Source organism: Helianthus annuus, chromosome 9, assembly GCF_002127325.2.
Source record: "Helianthus annuus cultivar XRQ/B chromosome 9, HanXRQr2.0-SUNRISE, whole genome shotgun sequence".
Classification (NCBI taxonomy): Eukaryota; Viridiplantae; Streptophyta; class Magnoliopsida; order Asterales; family Asteraceae; genus Helianthus; species Helianthus annuus.
The window spans coordinates 174,499,367-174,521,283 of record NC_035441.2 but is presented as its reverse complement, the minus strand read 5'-3'; the positions used below and the strand labels follow the sequence as shown (position 1 = coordinate 174,521,283).

Genomic DNA, 21,917 nt, shown 5'->3' with positions numbered 1-21,917 from the left:
GTAACCCCAAAACTTTCACTGGGAAGGATGGAGTGACAGCTATGTTGGAATGGTTTGACAGCATGGAAGTCACGTTCATAAATAGTGAATGTCCAGAGGAACTCAAGGTGCGAAGTGCCACTGGTGTTTTCCAAGCCAGGGCACTAGACTGGTGGACTAACGAGAGAAACATTCGATCCAATGAGCTAGCTTACGCGTTGTCTTGGGAAGAGCTCAGACAGCTTATGATGGAGGAATTCTGCCCTCCTCATGAGCAGCAGAAGTTAGAAGAAGAGTTCTGGACCCTCAAACAAGTTGGGGATGAAAACCTTGCATACACTACCCGGTTCAAGCAGTTGTGTTTTATCGTGCCTCATTTGGTGTTGACCACAGAACACACCATTCGGAAATATATTAATGGGTTGCCCCCCAAGATGCGTGATACCATCGAGGCGGCTAGGTTGGATAATATTGAGGATGTGTACCGCCTCGCGGAAAGTTTGAATAATAATCGAGTTCGTGATAAACAAGTCGCAGCAGCATCTAAACATACATCCTCCTCAAAACCCGCTCATCAAATCACCCACAACAATAGGGGAAAGAAGCGTGCTCACCAATCCTCAATTTGCAACGCTGTTACACCAGTTGAAAATCCAAAACCTAACCCAGCAAACCCAGAAAAGAAGCAATACACAGGAACAAACCCTAAGTGCACCACTTGCCACTTTCATCACCCAACTACGAGCCCATGTAGACACTGTACCTCCTGCAATCGTTATGGGCATTTGGCAGCATACTGTCGCAATAACCCAACGACAGCCCAAAACTCAAAGCCAGCAAATGTGGTCAGGGCATGTTTCAAATGTGGGGATCCAACTCACCTACGACCTCAGTGTCCTCAATTGAGGCAAGATTTACAGCAGAAGGCACCACAAGGTCGTGCATTTGTTATCAATGCTCAGCAAGCGCGCAACGACAATGAGGTCGTGAACGGTACGTTCCTCGTTAATAATTTGTATGCTTCTATTTTATTTGATACTGGTGTAGATAAATGTTTTGTATCTGTAGAATTTGAACCATTGTTAAAATGCACACGCTCAAAACTACCTAAGTCATTCCCAGTCGAAGTTGCCAATGGCAAGTCTATTCGTGTCGATTCTGTTCTTCGTAATTGTACTCTCACTTTGAATGATCATGCCTTTTCAATTGACCTCATACCCATGGAGTTGGGTAGTTTCGATATCATAGTTGGCATGGATTGGCTTCGAAAGAACCATGCTGAAATTGCCTGTTTCGAAAAATACGTTCGTTTGCCTCTTCCATCAGGCGATACCCTACATGTTTATGGGGATCGACCTTCCAATGGTCTAAAGCTAATGTCATGCACCCAAGCGAACAGATACTTACGTAAAAGGTACTTTGCCTTTTTAGCCCACGTAGTGGAAGAAAAGGGCAAGGGAAAATGCGTAAGCGGTGTTCCAGTGGTGTGTGATTTCCCAGAAGTTTTCCCTGAGGATTTACCTTGTCCTCCTCCTCCTCGGTCAGTTGACTTTCGTATCGACCTTGTGCCTGGTGCAACTCCTGTTGCACGAGCTCCCTATCGCCTTGCACCATCTGAGATGCAAGAGCTTTCCAGCCAACCCCAGGAGCTTCTTGACAAGGGTTTCATTCGACCCAGTACCTCTCCTTGGGGTGCTCCTGTTCTATTCGTTAAAAAGAAAGATGGTTCATTTCGAATGTGTATCGATTATCGAGAGCTCAACAAGCTTACTATCAAAAATCGATATCCACTACCTCGCATTGACGACCTCTTTGATCAACTCCAAGGTGCAAGTTGTTTCTCCAAGATCGATCTTCGATCTGGCAATCATCAACTTCGTATCCTCGAAGAGGATATTCCAAAAACCGTTTTTCGAACGCGCTATGGACACTACGAGTTTGTGGTCATGCCTTTTGGTCTGACTAACGCGCCCGCCGTGTTCATGGATTTGATGAATCGTGTTTGCAAACCTTATCTAGATCGATTCGTGATTGTCTTCATTGATGACATTCTAATTTATTCTAAATCTCGAGTCGATCATGAGCGTCATTTACGTCTCATACTCGAACTTTTGCGAAGTGAACTTTTATACGCAAAGTTCTCAAAGTGTGAATTCTGGATCAAGGAAGTCCAATTCCTTGGACATGTCGTTAGCGAAAAAGGTATTCATGTCGACCCTGCTAAAATTGAAGCAGTCAAAAGTTGGATCGCACCTAAAAACCCATCAGAAATTCGTTCATTCCTAGGATTGGCGGGTTACTACCGTCGATTCATCTCGAATTTTTCTAAGATAGCTGTTCCTCTCACTATGTTGACCCAAAAGGAAAAACCTTTCGTTTGGAGTCACGAGCAAGAAGAAGCTTTTCAAACCCTCAAGGACATGCTTTGCAATGCTCCTATCTTAACCCTACCTGACGGAAATGATTACTTCGTAGTATATTGCGATGCATCAAATCGTGGTCTTGGTTGCGTCCTTATGCAACGAGGCAAGGTCATTGCATACGCTTCTCGCCAATTAAAGATTCATGAGAAAAATTACACTACTCACGATCTTGAACTTGGTGCTGTCGTATTCGCATTAAAAATATGGCGTCACTATCTATATGGTACGAAATGTGTTGTATACACTGACCACAAAAGTCTACAACATATCTTCAATCAAAAAGAACTAAATATGCGTCAACGTCGCTGGGTGGAATTACTTAACGACTATGACTGCGAGATTCGCTACCATCCTGGAAAGGCGAATGTCGTAGCGGATGCCCTGAGTCGTAAGGCTCATTTCTATCGTATGCGTTGTTTTCAAGTGTCAAGTGACCTTCACAATTGTATTCGTGAGGCACAGTTTGCGTCAGCTAACGAAGGAAGTCTGCTCGTCGAAATCCGTGGTGCCTCTATGGATCAACTTGTGACGAAGCCAGACGGACTTCAATATTATCTTAATCGCATTTGGGTACCAAATCGCGACAATCTTTGTGAATTTATCATGAACGAGGCTCATAAGTCTAAATACTCAATACATCCTGGTGCTGATAAGATGTATCACGATCTTCGAACATCTTATTGGTGGCCTGGTATGAAGAATGATATAGCCTTGTATTTCTCAAAATGTCTTACATGCTCGAAGGTTAAAGCAGAGCATCAGCGTCCCTCTGGTTTGCTCGAACAACCAGAAATTCCTGTTTGGAAGTGGGATAGTATTGCAATGGACTTTATAACTAAACTTCCTCGAACCTCATCTGGTAATGATAGTATTTGGGTCATCGTTGATCGTTTGACCAAGTCAGCCCATTTCTTACCTATTCGGGAAGACTTCAAAGTTGAAAAACTTGCTCGAGTCTATACTGATGAAATCATCTGTCGTCATGGCATACCTCGTGACATCATTTCAGACCGTGATGGTCATTTCACGTCTCGCCTATGGCAAACTTTTCAATCAGCCATGGGTACTCATTTAAATCTTAGTACAGCCTTCCATCCTCAAACAGATGGACAGACTGAGCGTACCATTCAAACTCTCGAAGATATGCTTCGATCCTGTGTCATTGACTTTGGTGGTAGTTGGGATGTGCATTTGCCTCTGGTCGAATTCTCGTACAATAACAGCTATCACTCCAGCATTCAAATGGCCCCATTCGAAGCGCTATATGGGAGAAAATGTCGATCACCAATCAGTTGGCACGAAATTGGTGATAAGCAATTTACTGGTCCTGAGCTTATTCAAGAAACCACGGACAAGATTCTTCAAATCCGTGACATTACTCAAAGCCAGGAATCGACAAAAGAGTTACGCAGATAAAGGGCGCAAACCCATGGAATTCAATGTTGGGGATCAAGTATTACTTAAAGTATCTCCATGGAAAGGGGTTGTTCGATTCGGTAAAAAGGGTAAACTTGCCCCTCGTTACGTTGGACCTTTCAAAATCCTCGAACGAGTTGGCAAGGTAGCGTATTTGCTGGATCTACCACAGGAACTGAGTAACGTTCATCCGACATTTCACGTTTCAAATCTCAAGAAATGTCTAGCTGATGAAGGACTTCATGTCCCAGTCAACGACTTGCAAATCAACGATACGCTTCATTTCGTGGAAAGACCAGTTGAAATTGTGGATCAAGGTACCAAGCAGCTCAGACGCAGCAAAATTCGCATTGTAAAAGTGCGATGGGAAGGCAAGCGTGGTGCTGAGTTTACTTGGGAACTCAAAAGTGACATGATGGCAAAGTATCCACATCTCTTCGATCAGTCTTCTTGTTAAGATTTCGAGGACGAAATCTCCTAAAGTAGGGGAGACTGTGACACCTCGTATTTTCAATCTTTTCATTTTTGGCAAGTCGACTTGTACTTTCTATTTTTGTAATTTGTACCTTTGTGGTATTTGGTTTCATTCCCAAATTGTACTCGAGACTTGAAATCATAATGAAAGTGCATTATTTTATTCATATTTGTGTTTGAATACTATGTATTGTCAAAACAATTAAAAACATGTCAAACTATGTTAAACACGTAAACAGTGAAAATACATCTTAATCTCAGCTCTCAAATTCATCATTGCCAAGAGATTACCCTAAACTGTACAAAAACCGGGAATTTATACGTTAATTCGGTAAAAATATCAAAATTGGGTTAAAATAATTTTTATATTATTTTGTTAATATTTTAAATAAGTAAACTAATAATTAAAATTAAATAAATATTTTAAACTGAATTTTTAATGATTTTTGATTATTTTGGTTAGTTAAACTAACCTGGTTAGCTAAATCCTGGTTAAATCAGCTAACCAGGTTAATTTTATCAAAGGACAGCACTAACTGAGTTAGAAAACTCAGTTAGTGACTAACCCAGTTAGTTAAAAAAATGTAGTAAAAAGGGGGGGGGGGTCTCCTGGGTTAGAACCGGCCTCCCCTGGATTCGAACTCGCGACCTCAAGGTTCACAAACGCGCACACAACCACTCGGCCGGGCATGCCACATCCGTTCTATATTGTAATTAAATGATATTTAAACACAAATTAAATGCGCGTATTTAAAATAAAAAAAAAACCGCCAACCCGATCGTCTTCTCCGACTGTTAAGTTGGTGACCGGACTTCGACCCACCATATCCGAAACCGACGACCTGCACCCCTTTAAAATCACGATCAACCTCAATTTGTTCAATCCCTTCACCCTCAAACGCACTCGTTCCTTTTATTCCGGTTTACCGAAGCGAACCGAAACCGACTCGCGCCGTCGTTCACGTTCTCGCCGGAGGACCTGCACACCGCCGGAGCCACGACAATCGTCGCCGGAACCTCCTGTCGACCGCCGGAAAACCACCTGCAAACCTTGTTCGGTACCTATTCGATTCCGTTTTCTTTTCGTTTCTGTTATATTTTTAGTTCTGAATTGTTATTACATTATTATCATTATTATTATTATTATTATTATTATTATTATTATTATTATTATTATTATTATTATTATTATATCATTATTATTATTATTATTATTAATCAGATTTATTCTAATCAATATATTATTACTATAATATTAATAAAATAGTTCAGAATAATTATTAATTATATCAATCAGATTTATTTATATAAAAATCAGAATTTTTACTATTATTAATATTATTAATCAGATTTATAAATATTATTAAATCAGATTTTTATAACAGAAATTTATTATTTCCTGTTTCTTTTTAATAATCAGAATTTTTACAACAAAATAATCAGATTTATTTTTAGATTATTATTTAAAATCTGAATTATTCAGATTTATTATTTTATTAAATCAGAATTAATATTTTATAATCAGAATTATTATATAATAATAATCAGAATTATTACTTTATATATATCCGAATTTTTATTTAATATATATATAATAATTAGAAATTATAATCTTTATCCAGAATTTTAGTAATAATATTTATAATATTTTGGTAAAATCAGAATTATTATTTTAATAATATATAAAAATCCGTATTTATTTTTACTCACTTAATTATAAATAAATTGACATGTATTTCATTAAATACAAACTATAAAAATGAGACATATGATTATTATTTTAGAAATGTTAATATTATTCTATAAATGCCTTGTTATTTAAATAATCTCTAAATTCCCAATAATTAGCAAATCCTCAAAATTAATAGGGTAAATCTCTTGTGCACATTGTGACACTTCGGGTTTTCCCCGGACAATCTTTCGATGTAACATGTGTGTACATAGATTCTATTAAAAGGAAAATTTGAACTATTGTGCTACATGCTATGTGTATTCATGTATATGTGTATATAGATATAAATGTGTATGTATTATATATATATATATATTTACATAGATATAAGAGAGTGTGTGTGTATGTGAGATGAACCGGAACCCGAAACCACAACCAACCCGAGACCACAAACTCGACTCGAGCCCACGGTTGCTAGTGAACAGTAACAATGGGCCGTTTGGGCCTTGTGACCGAGAAACCCAACCCGGAATCACCCTAACCCACTCCCAACCTTATATAAACCAACCCTCGCCTCCCTTAAACCATTTTACAACACTCCTCTCACACTCTCCTCTCTCACACTAGAACCCTAAAAACCCAAAGCATCAACCACCATTTTCTTCCTTGTTCCTTCGGATTCAACCCGACAACAAAGCTTGCGAATTCAAGATCGGAGTCCCACTCGAAAGATCATCTTCATACCCTTCCTTAACCGGTTAGTGTGTATGCGTGTTAATTTGTTAGAGGTTTCATGCTTTCTTGTAATGTTCTTGTTTAGCCGAGAATGAAACCCTTGCCTTGATGAAATGTTGTCTTAGTTGTTACTTTGATCAAATATTGTCACTCCTTAGTTATAGATAGAAACATTTAGCCAAGACTTTGAATATTATGGGTTGAGTGTTCATATTTCATATGTGCTAGGAATAGAATCCAAGCATGATACTTAGATTTGGTTGCTTTAACACTTTTCTGATGCTTTCGGTTTATGGTGATGTATGAATCCTAGAATGCATGTTATGGGTGGGTTGTGAGGGTCAAAACCTGATGAACCGGATGAATATTATGATGAACAGTTTGAATGTCACAAAAATATTTTGAATATGCTTGTTTTGATCCATTTTGCCTTGTAATTTGACAACAAAACATGTTTTTGCTTTCTGATTGGTCAGTACAAAATTACATGAAAATGCAAGGTCATTGGATCGTACAAAGGACAGGTTCTAGAAGGCTTCAGGTGCACGTAGCTGAGGTTGCGAGTCGGGACCTTCGGTTGCGACTCGTAACCAACGCATGATGAACCGAGACCGCAGTTGCGACTCGCAAGCAGCACGTGATGAGCCGTAACCAAGGTTGCGAGTCGGAAACCCTGGTTGCGACTCGTAACCAATGCATGGTGAGCCGTAACCGAGGTTGCGAGTCAGAATCCCTTGGTTGCGACTCGCAATCGCCTTTGTCGCGACTGGGCTATTATTGGGCCAAATGACTTGTTGTGCTATCTGTTAACTGGACTGCTATGTAACTGTTTGCTGTGTAGATATTAGGGTCGGCCCAATAATCCCACTGTTTGTATGTTGGACTTTCTGTTGACTGGGCTGCATGTATACCTGCTACTGTGGTTGTTTGCATTTATGCTAAGTGTGTTTATACGTGTTTACTTGTACCCAACTTGACCCATACTTGGTAACCATGCTAGGACGTGGTGACCAACATACTTAACCAAGTAACGTATCTACCGAGCAACCCAAGGTGAGTTCACAACTTAAAAGCATGCGTCCCGGTGGTTTGGGACACGAGACTAAAACAACCCTATCCCCTTGCAAAGGGGATACCATTTACATTCCTTCCCTAGTTATTGGGAACAAACTTACTTTTCCTTCCCTTGTCATTGGGAAACCTTTTAGTTAATTACTGTTTATACGGAATGCAACCAACGGCACTAAACGCAACTCTATCACTCAAGTCCCTACTACATAATACCGATTAGTCGCCGGGGCCAGGCGAACGGGTTATTAGTTGATAGCGCTATTTAGGTTTTACCAACCTCACACCGTGCCATGGTATGGGATCGGTCGTGAACTAATGTACTCAGGCATCCGTCAATGATGATAGAACATTGACATCGGGGCATCCTGCGGAAACGCAAACGGTTACCTAGTGTTCGGTATTGGAAAAACAGTTTAGTCGCTAACTTTTGGGGTAGCTCCCCATGGCATGTATAAACGGATAAATTAACTGGTGAAACAAGTTTTTGGTAATTAAAACTGGACAACTAGTGAACTCACTCAGCATTATTGTTGACCCCTTACTGCATGCTTTGCAGGTGGCCAGTGACTAGAGCAGCTGCTTGGGATGTGTAGTGGTCGTCTGCCCGTGTGTTGGGCATTTATCATGACTTACCCTATGAACGTTGTTTAAAACTGTTTATTTATGCTTCCGCTACTTCTTACTGTTTGAACTTGATATTTGCTAATCTTATGGTTAGTAAGTATTACTTTTTATTATCAGTTTAATCATTCAGTATGATTGGTGGCTGGATCCTGGTCAGTCACGCCCTCAAAGCGGGTGTCATCCGCGGGTGGATTTTGGGGGTGTGACAGATTGGTATCAGAGCCATTGGTTATAGTGAACTTGGTTTTAAAAAGGGGAAAATCTTTTTGAGAAAAACCAGACTATAACCCGTGACTCGTGACGACACTACACTCCAAGTACAAGGCTCGACTTATCTGACCTCATAGCTCGGACCCATATTTACTTGCTTGTTGTCTTATGCTTTCTGCGTTACTATACGTACTAGTTTGCCTGATTAGATAGATACGCCTCCTCTCTTCTATCTTATTCTCGCTATGTTACGACACCACACTCATACTATGTTTTCTGGTCATGAAGACAATGAGTGGACGCGGACGAGGAAACGTCAACATGACTCAGGCTCAGTTCACTAACCTGCTCAACACTATGGCTGCAGCTTTCGCAGCTCACCCTATAGGTAAGCTCGTTGTTTTAGGATGTTTAGATCCTACCGCCACATCGTCTTTTCGCCTCTAAACCTATTTCGCTTCACTCCTCACAACAGGTCAGCCTGCGCCTGTGCAACCACGTGTTTGTACCTTCAAGACCTTCATGGATTGCAAGCCTCTTCCATTCAGTGGCACTGAGGGTGCCATAGGTCTTCTGCACTGGATCGAGAAGGTCGAAGCTGTCTTCGCTGTCTGCGAGTGTCCCCATGCTAATTGGGTGAAGTTTGCTACCGGTACCCTTGAGGGTAGTGCGCTTTCGTGGTGGAAGGCGCAAATTCAAATGCTTGGTTTGGAGACTGCTAACGCTACTGCATGGGAAGATTTCAAGGATATGATCAGGGAAGAGTACTGTCACAGGGATGACATCCACAAACTCGAGGACGAGTACTATGAACTCAAGATGGTTGGGTCAGAGATTGAGACCTACACCAAGCTGTCCAACGACTATGCTGCTCTCTGCCCAAACATGTCCCGACCCATGTACCGAAGGATCGAATTGTACATCAAGGGCTTAGTCCCAGAAATCAGAAGCCACGTAACCTCGGCCAACCTCCCTACCATACAGCCTGTGGTTCGTCTTGCCCACAAACTCACCAACCAGGCTGTGGAGGAGGGCAGGTTGCCCAAAAGGATCAGTGCTGCGGAGGGAACTTCTAGTGACGGTAAACGAAAGTGGGATGGAAATCAGGGCAAAGATGCTAACTCTACTCAGGCCCCAGCCCAGCAAAGGAAAACTGACAACAACAAAGGCACTCAGCAACAGGGTGGCTACCGGGGAAGCTACCCTAAGTGCAACAAGTGTAACAGGCACTACAATGGGGCATGTAACAAGGGTCAGTGTCAGCGATGCCACAAGATGGGGCACGAAGCCAAGGACTGTAGAAGTCAGTTCCCAGCAAGGCAGAATCAGCAACAACCCCAACAGCAACAGCAGCAGGGAAACAATCGGGCATGTTTTAAATGCGGGGCAACAGGGCACATGCGAAAGGATTGCCCTGAACTGAATCAGAATCGCAACAACAATCAGGGAGCTGGGAACAATGAGCAAAACAACAATGCTGGGAATGGTGCGAGGGGCAGAGCTTTCGTGATTGGAGCTGGTGAAGCAAGGAATGATCCCAACGTCGTGGCGGGTAAGTTCCTACTTGACGATCGTTATGTTTCTGTGTTATTTGATTCCGGTGCCGATGCCAGTTATGTATCCCTTCGCATTAGTAAGAAACTTAAGCACCTGCCTGCATTATTAAGTTCTAAGCACATCGTCGAGATAGCTAATGGTAGGAACATCGAGGCCACGCACATGATCCACGACTGCACACTAGAATTGTCTGGCCACACGTTTAGTATCGATCTTTTCCCTGTCAAACTTGGAAGCTTCGACGTCGTCATTGGTATGGATTGGTTATCCAAACATCGCGCTGAGATCCTCTGTCAAGAGAAAGCAGTTCGTATACCTCGTCGTTCTGGTCAACCCCTCATCGTTCAAGGCAACAAAGGTGGAGAAGTCACAGGCATTATCTCGCTCCTGAAAGCCCAGAAGTGCTTACAGAAAGGGCACACCGCTATCCCAGCACTTGTCACCGACGCCCACGAAAAGGAAAAGAGGATTGAAGATTTTCCTGTAGTACGAGACTATCCCGAGGTATTTCCTGAGGAACTACCTGGACTCCCTCCCCACCGTCAGGTCGAATTTCGAATCGAGCTAGCTCCCGGAGCAGCACCCATAGCTCGTGCACCGTACCGTCTAGCCCCTGCAGAACTGAAGGAACTCTCTACGCAACTACAGGAACTATTGGATAAAGGATTTATCCGTCCTAGCTCATCACCCTGGGGAGCCCCAGTACTCTTTGTCAAGAAGAAGGATGGCACATTCCGAATGTGCATCGACTATCGTGAGTTGAACAAGGTTACCATCAAGAATCGTTACCCTCTCCCGCGCATCGACGATTTGTTTGATCAACTGCAAGGATCGAGTTACTATTCTAAGATTGACCTGCGATCAGGCTATCATCAGCTGAGAGTTCGTAATGAAGACATCTCCAAGACTGCGTTCAGGACTCGTTATGGTCACTATGAATTCCTCGTTATGCCTTTCGGAATGACCAACGCGCCGGCAGTGTTCATGGATCTTATGAACCGCGTATGTAAGCCTTACCTCGACAAATTCGTGATTGTGTTTATCGACGACATCCTGATTTATTCGAAAAGTCAAGAGGAGCATGAACAACACCTACGCCTTATTCTGGAACTCCTTCGCAACGAGCAGCTGTACGCCAAATTCTCTAAATGTGACTTCTGGCTTCGAGAAGTCCATTTCCTCGGCCATGTAGTCAACAAGAACGGAATTCATGTTGACCCAGCTAAGATCGAATCAATAAAGAACTGGCCTACACCCAAGACTCCAACTGAAGTTCGCCAATTCTTGGGATTGGCAGGCTACTACCGCAGATTCATTCAAGGATTCTCGAAGATTGCACAACCCCTCACTATACTCACTCAGAAAGGCATCGCCTACAAGTGGAATGAAGCACAGGAATCTGCTTTTCAGAGGCTTAAGGATAACCTCTGTAGCGCCCCTATTCTCTCGTTGCCTGAAGGCACTGACGACTTCGTAGTCTACTGCGATGCATCTATTCATGGGCTCGGTTGCGTGTTAATGCAACGCGAGAAAGTTATTGCCTACGCCTCACGACAAATCAAGACACACGAAAGGAACTACACGACACATGACTTGGAACTGGGAGCAGTGGTTTTTGCTCTTAAGATATGGAGACATTACCTGTACGGTACCAAGTGCACAATCTACACCGATCACAGGAGTCTCGAGCATATCTTTAGGCAAAAGGAATTAAACATGCGACAACGTCGATGGGTCGAACTCTTGAATGACTACGAATGCGCCATCAAATACCATCCGGGCAAGGCCAATGTTGTGGCCGACGCCCTCAGCCGAAAGGACACCATACCAAAGCGCGTGCGAGCATTGCAACTTACCATCCAGTCTAACCTCCCTACCCAGATCCGAAATGCTCAAGTTGAAGCATTGAAACCGGAAAACATCAGGGCTGAGTCTCTGCGAGGGTCGAGGCAGCGGCTGGAACAGAAACAAGATGGTGCTTACTATGTAACAGGGCGCATCTGGGTTCCACTCTTTGGAGATTTACGTGAACTCGTGATGGACGAAGCCCACAAGTCCCGCTATTCAGTACATCCTGGTTCGGACAAGATGTACCACGACTTGAAGACTACATATTGGTGGCCTGGTATGAAGGCCCACATAGCAACATACGTCAGCAAATGTTTGACTTGCGCCAGGGTCAAGACAGAGTACCAGAAGCCAGCAGGTCTACTCCAACAACCAGAAATCCCGAAATGGAAATGGGAGCAAATTTCCATGGATTTTGTTACAGGGCTACCTAGGTCTCAACGCGGAAATGATACTATTTGGGTAATAGTGGATCGACTGACCAAGTCCGCGCACTTTCTGGCTATTAAGGAAACATACAAGTTTTCTACCTTGGCGGAGATTTACTTAAAGGAAGTAGTTTCAAGGCACGGAGTGCCAACCTCAATTATTTCCGACCGAGACGCTCGATTTACTTCGGAATTGTGGCAAGCTATGCACAAATCCTTTGGCTCACGATTGGATATGAGCACCGCTTATCACCCGCAAACGGATGGGCAGTCTGAACGCACCATCCAAACCCTAGAAGACATGCTTAGAGCGTGCGTGATCGATTTCGGCAAGAACTGGGAGAAGCATCTACCGCTAGTAGAGTTCTCCTACAACAACAGTTACCACACTAGTATTCAGGCAGCACCTTTTGAGGCATTGTACGGTCGTAAATGCCGGTCACCTCTCTGCTGGGCGGAAATCGGTGATAGTCAAATCACGGGCCCAGAGATGGTGGTAGATACAACGGAATAGATTGCCCAGATCAGGCAACGCATGGCGGCAGCTCGTGACCGTCAGAAGAGTTACGCTGATAAGCGTAGGAAACCTTTAGAATTCCAGGTCGGTGACCGGGTTCTACTCAAAGTCTCACCCTGGAAGGGTGTGGTCCGCTTCGGAAAACGGGGCAAGCTTAATCCGCGATATATCGGACCATTCGAAATCACCGAGAAGATCGGTAAGGTTGCTTATAGATTGAACCTACCTGAAGAACTGAGTGCGGTACACAACGTTTTCCACGTATCTAATCTGAAGAAGTGTCTATCAGATGAAACGCTCGTAATTCCTTTTAAGGAACTGACTATTGACGAACAGCTACACTTTACTGAGGAACCGATTGAAATCACTGATCGAGAGATCAAAATCCTCAAACGTAGCCAGATACCTCTTGTACGAGTCCGTTGGAACTCGCGACGTGGCCCAGAGTATACCTGGGAGCGGGAAGACCAGATGAAGCACAAGTATCCCCGGCTGTTCCCTAACGAAAACCCCAGCACTGAAGCTACAGCCGAATTTCGGGACGAAATTCCAAACTAACGGGGGGATGATGTGACACCCCGTTGAAACATTCTCATTTACACTAGCTTGACAGTGACTGCCTTAACTTTCGGGACGAAAGTTCTTAAAACTTGGGGATAATGTGACACTTCGGGTTTTCCCCGGACAATCTTTCGATGTAACATGTGTGTACATAGATTCTATTAAAAGGAAAATTTGAACTATTGTGCTACATGCTATGTGTATTCATGTATATGTGTATATAGATATAAATGTGTATGTATTATATATATATATATATATTTACATAGATATAAGAGAGTGTGTGTGTATGTGAGATGAACCGGAACCCGAAACCACAACCAACCCGAGACCACAAACTCGACTCGAGCCCACGGTTGCTAGTGAACAGTAACAATGGGCCGTTTGGGCCTTGTGACCGAGAAACCCAACCCGGAATCACCCTAACCCACTCGCAACCTTATATAAACCAACCCTCGCCTCCCTTAAACCATTTTACAACACTCCTCTCACACTCTCCTCTCTCACACTAGAACCCTAAAAACCCAAAGCATCAACCACCATTTTCTTCCTTGTTCCTTCGGATTCAACCCGACAACAAAGCTTGCGAATTCAAGATCGGAGTCCCACTCGAAAGATCATCTTCATACCCTTCCTTAACCGGTTAGTGTGTATGCGTGTTAATTTGTTAGAGGTTTCATGCTTTCTTGTAATGTTCTTGTTTAGCCGAGAATGAAACCCTTGCCTTGATGAAATGTTGTCTTAGTTGTTACTTTGATCAAATATTGTCACTCCTTAGTTATAGATAGAAACATTTAGCCAAGACTTTGAATATTATGGGTTGAGTGTTCATATTTCATATGTGCTAGGAATAGAATCCAAGCATGATACTTAGATTTGGTTGCTTTAACACTTTTCTGATGCTTTCGGTTGGTTTATGGTGATGTATGAATCCTAGAATGCATGTTATGGGTGGGTTGTGAGGGTCAAAACCTGATGAACCGGATGAATATTATGATGAACAGTTTGAATGTCACAAAAATATTTTGAATATGCTTGTTTTGATCCATTTTGCCTTGTAATTTGACAACAAAACATGTTTTTGCTTTCTGATTGGTCAGTACAAAATTACATGAAAATGCAAGGTCATTGGATCGTACAAAGGACAGGTTCTAGAAGGCTTCAGGTGCACGTAGCTGAGGTTGCGAGTCGGGACCTTCGGTTGCGACTCGTAACCAACGCATGATGAACCGAGACCGCAGTTGCGACTCGCAAGCAGCACGTGATGAGCCGTAACCAAGGTTGCGAGTCGGAAACCCTGGTTGCGACTCGTAACCAATGCATGGTGAGCCGTAACCGAGGTTGCGAGTCAGAATCCCTTGGTTGCGACTCGCAATCGCCTTTGTCGCGACTGGGCTATTATTGGGCCAAATGACTTGTTGTGCTATCTGTTAACTGGACTGCTATGTAACTGTTTGCTGTGTAGATATTAGGGTCGGCCCAATAATCCCACTGTTTGTATGTTGGACTTTCTGTTGACTGGGCTGCATGTATACCTGCTACTGTGGTTGTTTGCATTTATGCTAAGTGTGTTTATACGTGTTTACTTGTACCCAACTTGACCCATACTTGGTAACCATGCTAGGACGTGGTGACCAACATACTTAACCAAGTAACGTATCTACCGAGCAACCCAAGGTGAGTTCACAACTTAAAAGCATGCGTCCCGGTGGTTTGGGACACGAGACTAAAACAACCCTATCCCCTTGCAAAGGGGATACCATTTACATTCCTTCCCTAGTTATTGGGAACAAACTTACTTTTCCTTCCCTTGTCATTGGGAAACCTTTTAGTTAATTACTGTTTATACGGAATGCAACCAACGGCACTAAACGCAACTCTATCACTCAAGTCCCTACTACATAATACCGATTAGTCGCCGGGGCCAGGCGAACGGGTTATTAGTTGATAGCGCTATTTAGGTTTTACCAACCTCACACCGTGCCATGGTATGGGATCGGTCGTGAACTAATGTACTCAGGCATCCGTCAATGATGATAGAACATTGACATCGGGGCATCCTGCGGAAACGCAAACGGTTACCTAGTGTTCGGTATTGGAAAAACAGTTTAGTCGCTAACTTTTGGGGTAGCTCCCCATGGCATGTATAAACGGATAAATTAACTGGTGAAACAAGTTTTTGGTAATTAAAACTGGACAACTAGTGAACTCACTCAGCATTATTGTTGACCCCTTACTGCATGCTTTGCAGGTGGCCAGTGACTGGAGCAGCTGCTTGGGATGTGTAGTGGTCGTCTGCCCGTGTGTTGGGCATTTATCATGACTTACCCTATGAACGTTGTTTAAAACTGTTTATTTATGCTTCCGCTACTTCTTACTGTTTGAACTTGATATTTGCTAATCTTATGGTTAGTAAGTATTACTTTTTATTATCGGTTTAATCATTCAGTATGATTGGTGGCTGGATCCTGGTCAGTCACGCCCTCAAAGCGGGTGTCATCCGCGGGTGGATTTTGGGGGTGTGACACACATCCTCTTGGACAATCCCTTGATTCTTAATCTTTTCCAAGAAAAACGCAACGCAACCTAAGGTGAGTATACATGACCCATTTTCTATTTTATCACATTTTGGGTGTTGTATGCATTTCTATATCAAACACACTATGTTAAACATTTTTGCACCCTCAATCCACATTTCATGTGAATCTATTTGACTCATGTTAATCACGTTATGCTACTGTTAAACATTTATGACTGTGTGTTCATTAACTTTGCAAGCCTCCCCTAACAATGGCAGCGCTGTGGGTTGAGAAACGCCCCTCCCATAATATTATGGGTATTGTTAGGTTTATTCTATGTTACTCATTTACCACCCTTCTAGGGTTAGGCTACGTTAATTGCGTTAAACTTTGGTTTGAACACATAGATTTCATCGTTACGAGTATAACTGTTAATATGAAATCATATAGTCACGTGGATTTGAGCATGTTAAACTATTTCAAACATATTATACTATTATCAAACTTGTATTCTCGCCAACATGTTTTGTTGACTTTATTTTAAATGCATACTGCAGGATGAGGAAGTCAAGATTTGAAGAAATGAATAGGATGGCCTAGAAACCCACTTTTGAAATAAACTATGTTTGATGTTTGTTATTTCCCTTTTTGACATTTTGTATGAAACTTAGCAATTTTAATAAATGAAATTTAATTATATTGTCACAATTAGTGTTATGTTGTTTTGAGCAATTTGTTCGTCTCATCCCGATGTTTCCGCCATCGGTTGGGGTGTGACAATATCCTCGCAACTTTTTTTACTTTCAACTTTGATCCTTTATAGTTTTCATTTTCTGCAAATTTTTCGTTTTATGTTTGGTTCTAAATTTTGTGACTTAACACATCGCAACGTGCGTCTTTGCTTTGACGTTTTTACGTTTCTTTCTAAATTTTGCGAGTTAACACAACGCAACGTGCGTGTGTGGGTGAACGTTTTTACATCGTCTATTTTTTTCCCCGTTTGACAGGCTTAACATAATGTGCAGGTTCTAAATCGACTTAGTTATAATTAAAGAATCTGTGCCGCATTGTGGCGGATCTCAATTCTAGTTTAATCTATACATATAATAAACGAAACCATGTTAGGGACACATGGCGTTCTATGAGGCAGTCTTAATTATTTTTTTAAATATTTATTATGAAAAGTCATTTATTGATAATATTAAATTTAAAATTTGTAGAAGAGATTTTAATGATAAAGATAAAGATAACTGATAATAATATATTCATTATTATAATCATATATTAATTATTAAAATCTAAAAAATATATTAGCGTTTTAAATATTTATAAAGATAAAGATTTTATTTAATTGGTAGTTTTAATTGTTTTTATATTTTTATAATAAGAACAAAGATAACTGATAATCACATATTAAAATAAAAATATTTATTTTAATCAACTGTTTCGTTAAAAGGATTTATTCAATACATGTAGAACATATATATTTTTTTATACATGGTATATTTAGAATTCTATTTCTAATAAAGGATCACATTATCCCGTTTTACACTCCAATGTAATAAATATTTAAAAAAAATAATTAAGACTGCCTCATAGAACGTCATATGTCTTTTATTATATGTATAGAAGATATCACGTTACAATTCTGCCCCCATCTAATATAGCAAGTATAGATTTTAAGGGTTTAAATTAATTTCTAAGAATTGAAAAGGATTAAGTACGGATACTTGAATTTTTATAATTTCTACGGGCTGTTTAAAGGCCCAAGACTCAGTTTATGTACACAGCGTTCAGCCCATTGTGGTCCAACTTCTAGCCTGGACAAGCTGACAGAATCATAAGATCTTGGGCTTTTGGGCCATTTAAATAATATAATCCGTAAACATTACAGATTCTTAGATTAACTGAATTTCACTACCTCATCTTCTAATTGGTGCTAAACTTTATATAGTAGTTGAGCAACAAAAACAACTTTTCCCCTTTCGTCAAATAGTAATTCATCATCACTTATTAAAAAAATAAATTATACTTGTATAATTAATAAATACCTTTTATGCTTAAAGTAAATAAAAATGTTTTTTATAACCGGTTTAATTTTCAGAGATGTTTCAGAATTAGATGACCTAACAAATAAACATCATACATATCTTAAAATAAAATATCAACTTATTTCATCTTTTTAGTGTGAGTTTGTAACATAAATAAAATATGAAGACTCAAGTAAACAAAATATAAAATCGTAAATGAATCAATCTAAGATTTTTAGATAAAAAATTTGAAGCCCGTTCATGTTTGCTGATTCAAGTGGTCCAACTAGCAATTGGTTGATTCAAATGGATTCAACTAGACCGGTTAAGTTGCCCGTGCCCAATCTGGTCATGTTTTAAAACCGTGGTAACGAGTTAATTATTTTAAAATATGAATACATAATATACCTTGGTGTATTATTTTCCCAACGTGTATAAGTTGGTACACTTTTTTATCATTATATATGATGTATTTGTAATTTCAATTTCACGTAGTATCACATTATTATATATCATAAAGAAATAATACGTATAGTGGTCGAATAACAAATTCTTTTGTCAATGTAATAATGTTTTGGTGTTTATATCTCTATATACAATTGAAGATCAAAATGATATACACAATGGTAATCCCATAAACAATATCCTGATTTTAACTCATATTAAAAAAAAAAAAAAAGAGAGAGAGAGAGACAGTTTCACACAATCTTTTTTAACGGCAAATTTAGATCACTGACGGACCACTAGAATATTACCGTGCTACCAGCGAAACCATCCGATCATATCCATCTCCGCTATGCAATAGCAAATACAACAAACCTAATAAATCTGAGAAAAAAAACTCTTGTAAGAGTCGAACTCAGAACCTAATAGCCCCTAAACTTTATCCTACCTTCAAGACACCACTAGACTATAATGCCACAGGCAGTTTCACAAAGCCAACTTGATAGATTTTAACCTAAACAACTTTAAAGTTTCTCTGATTTGAACTTACCGTCCAAAGATATGATGTTTAGGCTTTAGCTACTTTTTAAATGCAATGATGTAAGGGAGCGACTCCTAATATGATGAGTCCATTCTACGCCACCCAAACCTCTATAGCAAAAGCCCCACTTCAACCAACCTCTTTGCACATCACCAAGCAACCCACATTGCAACCTTTTGTCTTGTAATATATAATAATAATACTCCTACTCATTTGTTTTTATTAAATTCACAATTATTAAATTCCTTTCAATTATTTATACCATATTATTTGTTTTCCATTGTATCATATATTCCTACATAATTTTATTATATATTATAATATGAAAACTTAGATTTTCTTTTTTCTTAGAAAAATTCTTTTTAATCAAAATTGAGTTTGATAAAATAAGCACAAACAACTCCATGTATAACGTTAGTTAGCTTATAGTTGGTGACCCATCCATTCATCTAATGCACCAAATATCCTCCATATCAATTCCATTTCCACCCTCTCACACCCTTCTTCACCGGAATCACCACCACCGTCGCCGGAATCCTCCACAACTCCGATGGAATCCACCATCAAAATCATCAGAAAATCAATCCACACTTTCCTTCTCCACTACCATTACTTCACATCCACTGCCTTTTTAGCCCTCCCATTCTCCATTTCAATCCTCATCTCCTGTTCCCTCCTCCCTGATTCCCTTTCCATCCATTCCCGCCTCCGGTCACTCTTCGACGCAGCCGGATTCCCCCCGGAATCCGAATTCTTTTCCATTCTCAATCTCAGACTCTCCCAAACCATATCCTCTTCAATTCTAGTCCTACCCTTTTCCCTCTCATTTCTTTTAATAGCAAAAGCAATAGTAATCCAATCCTTCAACACCCTCCACCATCCAATTCCATCGCTCACCGGAATCTTCAATTCCATCTTCCAAACACAAATTTGGAACACTTTAATCATCATCTCAGCAAATGCCACTTGCTTTTGGGTCCTTTTCATAGCTTTCAACTGCTTAGAAAACCTCCATATCCCCTCATTGTTGTTTACTATCATTGGCGGAATCGTGTATTCCATTGTTATTACAAATGCAATGATCACATGCAACCTGGCTTTAATTCTCTCCGGAATGGAAATGAGTGGTGGGTTTATCTCCATTCTCAAAGCATGTGTGATGATCAGAGGAAGAACATCTATCGCTCTTTCGTTATCAATTCCGGTGAACATGGCGTTGGCCGGAATTGAATTCCTGTTCCAGTTCCGGGTGATCAAGGCTTATTCCGATTCCGGGGTGAGTCAACTTGGTTCAAGCATGGTGTTAGAGGGGTTATTCATTGCTTATTTGTACTCTATTCTCATCATAATTGATGTCATAATTGGGTGTGTGTTCTTCAAGAGCTGCAAAATCGCTTACGATCGGAATCGGAATGCTGCTGATGAAGAAGCAGGCAGGATTATAGAAGAAGAGGCTGAATTGGTAAAATGTTTAGCAAAAAATCTTTCTTGATTTTTTTTTTTTTTTTTTTTTTTTTTTGTGATTGAGGATTTGGATTGAAAACATAGGGTGAGAATGAGTTGATAAACTCTCATCTGGATTTAATTCATCTAGTATATAGTTTACAAACTGAATATAAAACAATGTACACTTCGTCGGATTCGGTATAATAATGGTTGAAAGAATTTACGTCGTGTAATTATTTGGTGTAATATAGGGTAGGAGTAAGCTTTATCACTCAAAAAAAAAAAAATTAGTGGTGACAAAAGCCGATTGGTTAGGCATGTTGTATCACATGAAAGAATAAGTTCGGTTTAAAGTGAGTAATGTCTAGATTAATATCAAATTTAATAGCACATTTAGGGGAATAATGATGATGATTGAATGTTTAGTTGGAAAAGGTTTGAAAAGAATTAGGGTTTGCTAGGGATCTAGATTGTCATTAACTTTATTAATCACTTCTTTGGAAGTTTATTAGATCAAGAGAGTCGAGAAAAAATAGTTTTGTTCGAGAAACAAAACTAACTATGTGAGAGGAGGACTTATTGTCTTTTTACCTGGTTTGTTTTAAGCCACTAACGAAAATATCCGCAAGTATCGTTGATCTACATACCGTCGTTTTTATAAAATACGTAACTTTCCCAGGTTTTTTGTTTGCAATCGAAGATTTTTTTATATGGACCACATGTAAATAGAAGATTGTTTTGAAAATGTTTTCTGAAAACCTAATTGAAAAAAAAAAAAAAAAAAAAAAAAAAAAAAAAAAAAAAAAACTGAATAACTTAAAAATTCGTTTACACCGGCAGATTCGTACCTAAATTTAAAACTAACATCAGAAGAGGGTCGTGTACCGTCTACAGTTGACTAATGATGTGTGTAAAGAAGTTAGTTGGGTATAACTTAGGAAACAAGCACTAATAATTAGGTCACTATCCAAAAACCATGTTTAACCGATTATTTTTATGTTTATTCTATATATCAAAATTTGTGTAAAAAGTTGTTATGACTTATTGACTTTTCTTCTTATTACTTAGATTTCAAATAACAATGTGAATGTGGTGGTGATTAATTGGTAAAGTCAAAACCTTTAAATAATTTAGGATATGGATGTCTTGGATTCAAGCCTCACATATGACAAAAATAAAAGAAATTTGCCGTTAAAAAAAAAAAAAAAACTTAGATTTCAAATACAAAATAAACCACCACACATTGTTACTTTATTTTCATTTTTTATTGAGTGGTTACTATGATCAAAAAACAAAAAGTTATCATAATTCATCTCATATATTTTCTCTATGGTATATACACACGATTTATTTCTCTTATAGTGTTTGGTTACCGGTCCAATCCAGACTTAGAAAAAAACTTAGACCACACTGAAGAGTTGT

At 40.0% G+C, this 21,917-nt stretch overlaps 1 protein-coding gene across 1 annotated transcript; it reads left to right on the top strand.

The window, feature by feature from the left end:
* Window positions 1-19,414: 19,414 nt before the first annotated feature.
* Window positions 19,415-20,728, top strand: LOC110879713. Its single transcript, XM_022128230.2, has one exon. It carries the CDS (start codon window positions 19,600-19,602, stop codon window positions 20,539-20,541), a length of 942 nt encoding a protein of 313 aa, XP_021983922.1. The 5' UTR covers window positions 19,415-19,599; the 3' UTR covers window positions 20,542-20,728.
* The last annotated feature ends 1,189 nt before the right edge of the window (window positions 20,729-21,917 follow it).

Bases quoted from the DNA above. Each gene is read 5' to 3' on its own strand.
- LOC110879713 (XM_022128230.2), top strand. From the start codon at position 19,600: ATGGAATCCACCATCAAAATCATCAGAAAATCAATCCACACTTTCCTT.